This window comes from Chenopodium album, chromosome 1, assembly GCF_948465745.1.
Source record: "Chenopodium album chromosome 1, dcCheAlbu1.1, whole genome shotgun sequence".
NCBI classification, from domain to species: domain Eukaryota; kingdom Viridiplantae; phylum Streptophyta; class Magnoliopsida; order Caryophyllales; family Amaranthaceae; genus Chenopodium; species Chenopodium album.
The window spans coordinates 68941361-68954693 of record NC_137834.1 but is presented as its reverse complement, the minus strand read 5'-3'; the positions used below and the strand labels follow the sequence as shown (position 1 = coordinate 68954693).

The following is a 13333-nucleotide window of genomic DNA, read 5'->3' as shown; positions in this document are numbered from 1 at the left end:
AAAAATATGGCACATACATGCGTTTAGTGTACAAACATAGTTCATTACAGCACCAACCAAACAAGAACACATACCTCAGACACAACTACTATAAATCGACAGCGGGGATTGTTAACAAAATTTTCCATGTAAAGCAGTAGCATTTGGCGGAACTTGCAACCTCCCCTAAACATTAAAACCTCACCCTGCGCGCGCAAAATGGTTACCAACAAGATACGGGGTGACACATCAACTGTATGGAAAGCAGAATACACTTACCGAATCAAAGGATGGCATCAATGGACATGTACCACTACTCATTATTTGGAAACGTTGTAATATTCAAACTCAGTTATTTTCCAATTTTATAAATGTAGTTAAAAGTACACTGTTAAATGAAAACAACTAATTTGAGCAATAAACAAAATAATATGGACTGTACCAATGAAGTTCTTCCAAAAAGGAAGAATGCAGAGTTTGAAATCCACCTGGAAACAAAGATAATATATACATAACATGTGTAAACATAAACGAAGCATTTGATATTAGACTGAGGTAATTACCTTTACCTAGTCAAAACATCTAGCTTAATACGACAGTGTAAATCATCTTTTCCATATGGTGTTTTTGCTCGGCTAACAACATGTTTCATGTGTTGCACCACATCTACTGTGACATCATTATGTACAGCACCAGAGGAGTTGTTGTCATTTTTCAGCCTTCTAAAATTTGACGATGATGACGTACCTCGCCTACGCCTTGGTGGCAAACAATCCATGTGGTCGTCAAGGTCTACCTTCACATGTAGAAGGCATCAATTATTACATATGATTAACAACTACCAAAAACCAAAATTAAAGACGTCATTCAGTGGGTACCTTTATAGGTCCGTCCATATCTCTTGCCTGTCTTGGGTGGCTCTCCCCGTACGCAACATCCAAAGTCTAGATAAACAACAGTATAACATATCATTTAACCACAAATATTTTCAATAGAAATAAATGCCTCAAATGAATTAGAAATCGATATTTATTTACCCCTAATTTTCCATAATCTCCTCCAATTAATGCTCTATCTTCCTTACTTGCTTCAGCAATCCGTTTCATGTTCCACACTTTCAGCCTAGGGAATACACCCCAATCTACAACCTCCCTATCAAGTCGGTCTAGGTAAAAAATCTGTTCAAATGAAAAAATGTTTGGTCACATAATTCAAGATCATCATACTCAACATGAAGATAAGAATTTACCAGAGCAAATAAAGTGCAGCCTCCACAACCACCGGCATGGCCATTTGAATAAAACCTTCTACCAAAGGAACGCACACTTCCAAGAAGCTTTGAAAGCACCAACGTACACCAATCGTGCTCCGTAGCATCCATAGCACATGACAATGCAGGCACCAGATCAGATGCTAATCTAGGGGACAATGTTGGACAAAAAAACATTTCCAATGCAAGCAGTAAAAACAGTGTCTTGAATTCTTCCTCCTCGTGATCCTCCCAATGGCACTCCAACCTCTCCATTAACTCAGGATAAACAGGGATTCCTACTGATTCATATACCCTTAAATCTCCTTTCATAGGATGGCTCTTCCTTGTATGACCAAACTTTGATATTAATTTTTTAACCTTTTGCCGTTGTACGTTGTTAAGTGTTTTATAAGTTGGGACTACCTTAGATCCATTCGGAATGCCAAGAACCCAATGCACTTGATTTTTGGATAACCTTAAATAACTACCCTCCCGAGTAATAACCATCTTATTAAACGGATCAATTCGGGTCATTAGCCAATAGCCCAGCTGCCTTGGGAGGTGCATGTCACCTGACAAATATAACAACCCCCTAAATCCCATTTCAGATACCCAACGTCTACGACGGAAGTCAAATGTTTGGCATAACCTACCGAAGCTCTCAACCCGACAATTTAAATTTGGAGGCTGTGCAAGTTGATAAACAAAGACCTCAGAGAATGAAGGCAAGATTTACCATACAAATAACTAACATTTTGGTTATTACTTTAGAATGAGCCTTAAAAAATTCCTTCAAAACTTCACCTTTGGCTTTAACTTGCCCACCAATACTTAATTTGTCATCCTACCAATTATTTAATTATCAAAATACAACAAGATTAAGTTGGGCAAACCATTGAAACGTTATCAAGAATACAATTGTCAACAACAGTTTACCTTGAACAATGCTAAAAAATCAGACTTCAATTCAGACTTGATTTCTTGCATCATCAACACTAATTCTTCAAGTTCAATACACTACAAAGAACATAGAATTAAACATTAATACACCACAATTCAATACACCACAATTCTGAATAGCCAAATGTACACCAACGAGTAAATGACATTAATAGTTCATAATAAACATTAATTTCAGTTATTAACAACTAACAACATTGCCCTAACTATACTATTCAAGCAACATTATAATGTAATATGATAAATAAATTCATATAAATTGAACGAATGGATAACCTTATATAAATTGAAAAATGACTAACCAGAACACCCTTAATAGTACTGAGTTCTCACGATCCCTTACAACTGTGTTAGCTAGGATTAAGTTGATTTATCGAAATACAAGTATGCCCGACTTGATTCGCGGTCCCGAATTTCGTGTTATAAGCCCAATTTTTTCGCTGGGAAACCTTGTTGGTCGGAAAAGATGAAGATCGAACCTAGGGTTTATTCGCGAAAATGGGAAAGTAGTTGATGAATTTTGAGCAATTTATCGAAATACAAATATGCGCTCGACTTTATTCGGTCTCGAATTTCGTGTTATCAGCTCAATATTTTTGCAAGGAACCTTGCTGGTCGGAGAAGATGAAGATCGAACCTGAACCTAGGGTTTATCCGTGAAAATGGTAAAGTAAGGGATGAAACTTGCATCTCCTGTTAATAGAAGGGTAACGACAGGCCAACGCATTGACTAACGACTAAATTAGTCAACATTGTCCATGTCATTTTGCCGTGAGAGCAACATCCATGAGCACTGACGACTTTACCCCTAACTTTACGCATGAAAGGTCGAGAATACCCCCTGATATGTTTTTTTTCGCAAATCAGGCTGATGAACATGAATTAGCTCTATGTGTCACTTCCAGCAAGGACCCTTCATAAAGTCAAAAACGAAGACAATGATTACAACAACTGGCCACAAACTCAATACGGAGGATACTTGTTTTAAGTATTTCTCACCAAATGTATTCTTCAAATTACGAGTAAACAAACAAATCAAACTACATCCCAAAACAACAAAAACCAAACTCAAATTCCTAATCAAAACTTGTGAAATTAGCGCCAAACGCAAATTAAGCGGTAGCACCGCTTCCTACAAAGCAGCAAATTATCATCAGTGTAGATAAATACACCATTAAACATGACGATTACATTTCAGTTTCAATCAGATATGCGTTTCTCTCTCCAATTCTCCTCATTCTTCCACCGCCTTTCTCCGCCGTTTACCACCGATTATCGCCGCCGGTTATCACCGGCTACTGCCGGTAATCATCACCGTGTTTCGCTGCGGTTGAGTGTTAAAGCTTTCTCAAACGACGCCGTTGAGAAGGTTGTTGATAAACCCTCGATTTGTACTGCTGATGAGCTTCATTATGTTCATGTTGCTAATTCTGATTGGCGTCTTGCTCTTTGGCGTTATCATCCTAATCCTCAGGTTTTTAATTTTTTTTTGATTAATTTTACTTTTTTTTTTTTTTTTTTTTTTTTTTTTTTTTTTTAAATTAGGGTTTGAATTGTGATTTTTGGGTGTTTGATTTTGATGAATGTGCAGGCTACTGCTAGGAATCATCCTCTTTTGTTATTGTCTGGTGTTGGGACCAATGCTATTGGCTATGATCTATCTCCCGAGGTACTTGGATTTTCACTTTTTATTTATTTATTTATTTATTTATTTTTCTATTTTTTTTTTGGGTGTTATTTTATGATTTGGTTTGTCAATGCCGTTGGAATTTTAGTGTTTAATTGATCAATGTTTTAGTTTAACGGAGTAATAGATGCAACTTATTATTGTTATTAGTTGTTGATAGGATTACGAAACATAACCATGATTGAGTTGTTGAGTTGTCCTGAATCCTGATTATTGGTAAGTTATCTGGAAATTGTTGGGTACTCCGTGTATGAGTTGTCGGTGGTGATATTATTGTTAGTGAGTCGCGGGGTTTTACTTTCATACTTCGTATTATTTAGTGGGTAATGAGTTGTTTTTTCAATTAGCTTTTTTAAGTTAGTGTTTAGCAGCTCCAAGTGAAGTGATAGAAATTGTAATTTTGAGTTGGTCAATGCCATTTATGGAAAGAGTGATGTGTGTCAAATACATAGGGATTGACTCATATGGAAAATGTGTCCAAGTAAATAACGACAAAGTAAGAGATTCTATGAGTGATGAGCATGGATGTGTTAGAAATTATATATAGAGATGAGCAGTGGCGGATCTTGGGCCAAAAAATTTAGGGGGCTCAGGTTTGATCCTCAACCTTTTGCTCAAAAATAACAATACTTGACCACTATGCCATAACTTTTTAAATGTAATTATTAGACATTATATTACTTATAACCAACAATTTAGAAAAATTAAGGGAGGCCGGGCCCCGACCCGGCGTAACAAAGGTCCACCACTGGAGATGAGATAGGAGAAATAAGAAAATTCATGTATTCAATTCAATTAAACATTGTAGCATTACTACTAATTAGAATTAAGGTAATGTAAACTGATTTAGTGGGTAAACATTGATCCACTAAGCTACTACATTAACTCAACTAATGATAATATGCCTTCTTACTTTAACAAACTACCAATACACTACACACATGCTCTGTAGATCTTAGCACTATTTTGAATCAGAAACTGATTGAAGAAGAAAGTAGTAATATTGCATTTAAAATTTTTGTTATAATTTCAGAATTTTGCTTTCTTTTTCCCAATGTGATGAGCTAGATTTATTCTTCTTGCTTGGGTCATATCCCTGGTCAAAAAGGATTGTCTAGGATATTTACCTAGCCTCAAATTTAAACGAGGAAGTATTTGGGACTTAGTTTGAACTAAGCTTGTTATCTTAAACTTGGTGAAGTTATTTTACATTCATCGATGGGGCTAGATATTATATGAAATACCAAATAATTTTATATTCCTCATTTTGACTAAATGTCTATAGTCTCGTTTCAGTTTTCCTTGAACATATATCATTTGTTCTTAAGCTTCTGTCCCTGTTATCTCATTAATCTTCAGCGGTGCATTCTCATTGAAAACCAAAGATAGTGTACTTTATTTTTATTTTGCTTTTCTTCTAGTTTATTACAACCTTAAGTTAAAAGAGAGTCAGTGATTCTGTCTCTAGCTTGTAACCTACTACTTTCTGATTTAAATCATTTATGAAAGTTTAGCTTTCTGGCTGGTCTCCATATTCCTTGCCTTGTAGTCTCTAGATTAACACCATATGCATCAATTGGAAGTGAATTCTAAGAAGAATGTACTATGAAGGTATTAATTTATCCCCTTCATATATGCATGGCGTGAAGTATCTAAGCTGGCCATATTAGAAAAGCTAAGATGCATTAAAATAGACTTAATTTCATTGTAATTCTGTGTTTACTTGGTTGTTATGCTTTATATAAGGACTTCTTAAGTCTACATAAGCTCTACACTTATAACTTTTGGTAGAAGTGGGGTATCCTAGTATCCTACTGTCATTATTAAACCTTAAAGCAATTTTTTAAAATATATATCCCAAAATTGTTGTTTTTCTCCCACAGTAACACCACAGCCATTTTCTGTCGAGTCTTGATAACATTTGCTGTGAATATCAAATATGGTCGGCCTTTATAAGCATTATGGCACTCCGATTTTGATAGGGTCCGGGTCAACATGATCCCAAGTCAAGAATTAGGGCATAGACATTTAGGTTAATGTATCCGTAGTCAAGAAATGCCTTAATGTGAACTGGGAGTGTCATAAAGAGAAGTAAAACATTGCTGCAAATATGGCTGGGATAGAATGGAATGGAAAGGTGGCCGTAGGGCAGTTAGGGGTACTTTTATTGTTTTTTTTTTTACCCTCTCTTAAGGGTGTTAAGGAGGACAAGATTCATTAGTTATTATTGTTCATTCATATTCAGTAATTCTGCTTTGATTTATAGAGTCTACTTTTTCTTGGGATCATGTTGTCAAATAAAGGCTTGTTGATTGGCAAGTAAATAAGATGAAATATGGTCTCTGGCAGTCTTAAAATTTTTTAGGTGGCTTTGTTTCTTTTTTTTTTTTTTTAATTATTATTATTTTTGTGGCAGTCTTCATTTGCTCGCTACATGTCTGGACAAGGATTTGATACATGGATTCTGGAAGTTAGAGGGGCTGGATTGAGCATGCCTGCTACACACTCCAAAAATGTTGAACAATCAGCCCATGAAATTTCTAGTAAGATGGAGTCAGCAGCTGAAAAGGCAAAAGAATCTGCGACTCAAACAAGGCAGTCTGCAGCTGTTGAGGATGGGGCACTAGCTGATGCAGACGTCCCTGTTAATAATGGAGCTCCATTGACAGTTGCGACAATGTGGGATGAATCAGAACTTGTTACAAAATTAACAGAAACATTCATGCGTTTGTCTCAGAGGCTCTCTGGCTTTCTTAGTGAAGGTCAATCAAAAGTTATGTCTGCAAGACTATTTGATCAACTTCAGAAACTCTTGGAAGATTCTTATTTACTTGACCGCTTCAATGACATAAAGGAAAAGCTTTCGAGCTTGTTAGAAACTAGTGACAACTCTTCTGTAGCTAATCAAGTATCAGATCTAAGCCGAAGGCTAGTGAATATCTTTGAAGAAAGTCAACGCTCGGTCTCGCCTCCACTCTTTGATTTGCAGACCCGTTTCTTCACAACCATAGAGGAATTTCAGAAACAGCTTGATGTGATGGTGAAGTATGATTGGGATTTTGATCATTATTTGGAGGAGGATATTCCTGCTGTGGTGAGGTGACCTTTCTTCTTAATTGTTGGTTAAAAACAGATTCTATATTTTTGATAGTTTTAACTTTTGATAATCCTACTTTTATCTGATTTCTGTTGATCTTCAACTCTCCCTCACCCTTCATGCTATGACAATTATAAAAATCTTTTTAAATGTGAGCTAACATGATATATGTATGATCTCTCATTCTGCCAATTTTTTATGCTCTGTAATTAGCTTCTTGCCCCTTCTAATATATACTCTCACACTTTTTGTCTTTGTGATGCAGATGGATTATATAATATCTCAAAGCAAACCCAAGGATGATAAATTGTTTGCCATTGGACACTCAATGGGTGGTATACTGTTGTATGGGATGCTGTCCAAATATGGTAAGTTATGACGTTTTGGTGTACATGTTTTGTGACTATTGATTACTTGGTTTCACATCTTGAAGTCTTTTTTATTGCATGAAAGTGTCAAAGCTTGAGCTACTAAGTACCTTACCAAAATCTAAAGACAGGAATCAAGGGGGAACGAAGGGAGAGATCTATTGGCAAGACAAAGAAAAGAAAGTAAATTTATTAGAAATCATAACAGTAAGAACGAGATTGAGATATGGGATTACTTTTCATGTTTTTATCATGATTTTGCCAGATTGCATTTCTGAATTTAACCTGAGACAACACTTACAGAATTGTGAAATCTGTAAAACATTGATCAAGTATTTATTACTCAGTACTACAATAAAACGGAAAATCAAAACTTTGTGGCTTTAGCTCACCCAAACTTCAATTTTGTTTTTGGAAATCTCTAAAACTAAATCCATGAAGTTGGTTTTGACACCAAAATTTTGTTGTGTAATGGATCCCAAGAGCTTTTCCTGTAAATTTGACTCAAATTCTTCGTTCATAAAGATGGTGTTTCAGGGATTTGTTTTTGGTTTCAGTGGAAATACTAAGAGAGAAGAAATGGTCTCCCATAATGAGATAATGATAAGCACAGAGCACCAACACGATTTATTGGCCAAAAAGCAAGTAGACAGAAGGCCCTTGAAATACCTAAAATTAAGAATTAACCTCCATTAAAGCATGCTTAAATTCATAAGATTTTACCTCCATTTTCTAAACTGTGTCATGAGTAAACATTAAGTTGCATAAATGAGGAGTCTTGTGAAATTTTAAACAAAGTCATAAAAGCAAGAGCAGTCTCCTCTTATCAATCCTCAACATCAACCAAAGCTAATGAGTCTCTTGTATCTTTATACTTTTATAGAGTGGTTTTCCAATGATTCCTTAAGCTTAAGCAACCCTTGATTACATCTAGGCCTTTAAGCTTTAAAGAAAGGATATAGCTGTATGATTACTTGGAAAAATTCCTGTGCAAAAGCAGCCACTACAGTGAGGGATGGATGTTTTGTGCAACACATGGCTGTACTGGGTGCAGCACTTAATTTGCTGTATTGCAATAATTGTGGGGCTGCAGGAATGTACAACAGTGATTAATAAGCCTTGGTGGTCTATGCACTCATCTGGCCTCAAAAGTACAGTTTTCCTTTGCTACTTTTACTTCCGGTTCTCTCACAACATTCGTGCTCCTAATCTTTAGCATTTATTGGTAATTCTTGACCGAAGACAAGTCCTAAGAGATCAAAGTGCAAGATAAAGTTAAATTTAACTCTTGAAGTTGCTCTTGACACCCCATGAATTCACCATGAGATTATAGTCTTGTTTTTGAGACTTCCAAATCCAAAGTTGGGGTTGGTCGTCAAATTCCCTGCACGTGTCTAATTAAAAATGTACTGGTGTAAAGGGTCTATTAGATCAGTTTGTAGCTGGGCACAATCCTTTAATGCCAAGTGCACATACATCTATGAGATCAGTTTGTAGCTGGGCACATCCTTTAAGGTGTTCATTAATAAGCTACAAACACATCCTTTAAGGACCAGTGCACATACATATGTGTTTAATAAGCTACAAACACATCCTTTAGCTTATTAATGTGTTTAACCTTATTGTGTATATTGTATTTTATTCTATACTTCAAAGTGTTCCTGCAATTTCTTCTCAAACATACACATCTCTGCTTGACCAATTTTCTTAATATGATCTCCCTAAAAGCTCATCATTCTAACCCTTAAACTAACACCAGCCTAATACTTATCTTTAAAATTTCCCTTTTCACATGAGAGGTATGCTATGACTACAAATTTCTGTAACAATCCCCGTCGTTACTGTTCTCCTTTTGAGCTAGCCTGACTTACTATTAAGAGCTGCATGTTGGTTACTAATTATCACTATTATTACTTTTGGTTAGTCACTATTTGGCTGTTGTTCAAATCAGGATATGAAGGTAGAGATCCTAGATTAGCAGCTGTTGTAACATTGGCGTCTTCACTTGACTACACAACTTCCAAATCAACACTTAAGATGCTCCTACCCCTTGTAAGTGGAATACTAGTCAATTCTGCTTTTTTATGGTCCTTTCCTTCTTTCACAAGTGATATAAAATAATTTATTTATTTGCATCTATTGTTTTTTCAGGCAAATCCTGCACAAGTCCTTAATGTCCCTGTTGTTCCACTAGGAGCCATGCTATCAGCTGCTTACCCTTTTACATCAAGTCCTCCATATGTCTTGTCTTGGCTAAATAATTTAATATCAGCGGAGGACATGATGGATCCAGAGTTGCTAAAGAAGCTTGTTTTGAACAATTTCTGTACGCACAAATACCTTTTATTCTTTTGAATGTTGGTTTGTATTTTCTTCTGCAGTCTGTGATGAGGAAGTATAGTACATGTGGCACTCACAACACAACATATAACAAGCACTTTTTTTCCTCTTTTGCTTGTATTAAGTGTGAATCAACTTTTTTGTATAGACTCTGAACTATATGGATTGCTATTCTGTTGATTAGGTGCACATATATTACTACTTTATTAGCTCAACTTTTATAGTTGTTTCTTGTTGAATTTTCCATCTGTTTTTCCCTATCCTTTTCGAAGTTAAAAACTGCTTTCTTATTGGAGATGTGGATTGACAACCATTTAATGCTATATATATTACTGTTTCTGTGTTTGTATCAAGTGTTAATAATCAACTTCTGTGTGTGCAATCTGAACTAGTTGGGTTGCTTCTATTATACTGTTGTTTTTGTTGGTGTTCCCATTTATGCTGTTTTCCAAGTTTGTAACAACTGCTATCTTTGCGTCTTGTACATTTGTCATTATGTTATAATTGATGTTCAAGCAGCTATACTTGCTAGTGTTCATCAGAATGTCTTTAACTGCAAGGTGAAATTTTGCTTGAATGTCAACTATGAACTCTTCACCATAAGTTTTTTCCTCAAGTATCTTCTTTTTAACTCAATGATAATACCTCCAGGTACTATATCAGCTAAACTTTTACTACAACTAACAACAGCTCTTCGAGAGGGTGGACTGCGTGACCGTAGTGGCACCTTCTTCTACAAGGAGCATTTGCCCAGAATTACTACCCCAGTATTGGCTTTCGCGGGAGATCATGATCTCATTTGCCCACCTGAAGCAGTTTATGGTATTCCCTACTTTTTTTATATTTCATTTCTTAGCATCTTAGTCCATGTTTAATGTTTGACTTTTAGCTTCCGAGACATCATGATGTTGATTTTGACTTTTTTTTTTCAAATAAAAAATCTTGTTAGTTTTGGTTTATAACATAATGTAGAGCAGTAGAGATGCTCCTGACATCCATAAGTGAAAATGTTATAAAAAGTGACCTCCAAAGTATTGTTCTGTCTTCGCACTTTCTCACGAATACTCCCTCACTAATTTATGTCAATGCTATGTTAATTACGAGGTGGTCAGTGCCAATTAAGAGGTAACATTAACATTGATTTGGTCTTGAGAAAACATACATACATACTGGTAATGAATGGAGGCTGGTGTTAATGGTGTCTTGGAGATACTGTTACTGTGTGATAGTTAAGCTAGCTTACTGTGTTATTTTAACTTATTATTAAGTAGCATACTTTGGGGCGGTTTTGGGCTGAACTTTCTTTTACTAATTTTGTTTAGATAAGTTACTTTGTATATTATTGATGATACTCAAACTCGAATACGTGGATCCTTGAAATTGGCTTTATTGTGAATTATATTTTGTTTTATTATTAAAATAAAAAAAGAAGTCTCCTTACAAGATTACAAATCAATACTCCCTCCGTCAAAAATAACAGTCTTATTTACCCAAAAATAAAAAAGGAAAAATCTCCATTATTGTTTTCTCTTATTTTTCACCTTTAATCAACCAAACCCAACATCCTTTTTACTTTTTTTATTTGTTTATTTTTTTCAATCAAACCCTACTTGTTTCTAGTTCTTTTTTTTAAGCATTCAAATTTCACCATCTTTCTTGTGATATTTACCTTTAATCAACTAGTCCACAATTTTTTTTACTATTCACATTGCCTATAATCAATCAAACCCCACTATACTCTTTATTCACCTTCCTAAAAACATGTGCAATAGGCAAATGTTGTTTGGGGACACAGGGACTTTGTTGCAACCCCTTTTAGGAAATTAAAAATCTATGCTCTCCGACCCCCTTGAGTTTCTTCCACTAGATTGCACAAACAAAGGAATATGTTTTTTTACCCAACAAAAACTCAAGAGGAAATAGTTTTAGCTTAGTGATTTTAAATTGATTGTCCAAAATCTAATTTTGACACTTTTATGGAACAGAAACTGTGAAGTTTATCCCTGAAAACATGGTTACTTATGAAGTTGTTGGACAACCTGGAGGTCCACATTATGCACACTATGATTTGGTTGGAGGAAGACTGGTTAGTATATTCTGACCTTTCTTTTGTAAATTATTTACTCAATATCGCCAAAAGTCATGCTTGATACAATTACGAGCATATTTTATATTCTTCTGCTTCAGTCTTTGTGGCTTGCTTTGAGTCTGTGAGTGTCCCCAACCTCCTCCCCCTTCCACATAAGTTTTTAAAACTTAATGCTTATTCTTGTTTTTGCAGGCTGTAGAAGAAATATATCCTCGTATAGTTGAGTTTCTGAGCTGTAATGACTAGAGATTTGGATTAAAAGGACAGGACCCTCTCTCAAAATGATTTTATTTCTTTTTGTGGCTAAAAAGAGCAAAGCAGTTGCATCTCATTTCACCAAATCAAGCTATTTTCACACCAGTGCTCAGTTAATTTATTATTTTGAAAATGGAACGCAGAGTAAAGTTGCCCAAGGCAAGCAGCCAAGCATCTCTCCTTTTTACTGAGGATGTCAAGAGTTGCTATCAGGCTGGGTTTGGTCTGCTATCCAAGCTTTCGGTTCCCATACTTTTTGGCCAGAATTGTACATGTGTATAAGGTTTTCAGATTCTTGACTCTTAAGTTTATAGTTCGTATATAGAATCGAAGATGCTGGTAAAATGTGTTTTGCTGCAGGTTTGTATTATTTTCTTTACAAGTTGTATAGACTTTGTTGTAAAATGTCCCTGTCGATTTCATTAAGTCAAGTGATGGATTTTGGGTGTCATTCTTTTTTTCAGTATCAAACCAAAAATTAACGAAAGCAAAGAGCCAAAACTGAAAAGGAAATCTTAGATCTATATATTTTGGAGTTAATGTTTATATGGTCTCCTTTTTTATTTGCATAAGATGAGACTTACTGTTTGTGAAATAGATGTGTGTTATCCTGTCTTTATTTTGGGATACAGATGGTATGTGATTTTGTTTGTTGAGGGGGAGGAGGGAACTCCATTACTTGGTGATAAATTACTTGGTGATAAATTATTTTGATTTTTTGAAGAAATTAGCTTTAAATAAATAAACTAGATTTTTAGGTTATATTCTATATATCAGTAATTAAATATAACTTAATAAGCTGAATGATAAATAAGTTGTTAAGACTTAACTGAAATTTATGCAATCTGATTAAAGCATGTTTTTATCGAATTAAACTTGTGGGAACTTTATTGTAAAGTAGTGAAATTTGTTTTAACTTATCTAAATTTATACGAAGTATATAATAAACATACAAGTACATTGAACAGAATATACCTTTAATTGTTTTTTGGTCCAAGTAGCACTTGGGAAATTCATGTAGTATGATTATATGAAGGTTAATTGGGTGATGAATGAATAAAGAGAATTCATTTCATATATCAGTTGTGATTTTTCTCCAATTATATGCTTAAATGAACTATTGGTGCTACAATCTGTATTTATTTTGTTGATGCTGCAGAGAAATTACAATGGCATTGCACTTGAACCTATTATTGATCAAGAGTATTTTAAAAAAACATATTATAAGAAATCAGAGTTTTTTTTTTTTTAAATACCTCATATCGTTTTATCATTGCGCCCCCTTGATGATTTGTAATTGTAACGT

General features: G+C 34.9%; 1 protein-coding gene across 1 annotated transcript; it reads left to right on the top strand.

Moving 5' to 3' along the window:
- The first annotated feature begins 3156 nt into the window (after nucleotides 1-3156).
- LOC145557575 (uncharacterized) lies at nucleotides 3157-12573 on the top strand. The gene is made up of 9 exons (XM_081618750.1): nucleotides 3157-3665; nucleotides 3783-3860; nucleotides 6295-6972; nucleotides 7241-7343; nucleotides 9295-9395; nucleotides 9495-9669; nucleotides 10335-10505; nucleotides 11669-11769; nucleotides 11965-12573. The coding sequence occupies exons 1-9, from the start codon at nucleotides 3372-3374 to the stop codon at nucleotides 12016-12018; spliced, it is 1755 nt and encodes a 584-aa protein (XP_081474876.1). The 5' UTR covers nucleotides 3157-3371; the 3' UTR covers nucleotides 12019-12573.
- The last annotated feature ends 760 nt before the right edge of the window (nucleotides 12574-13333 follow it).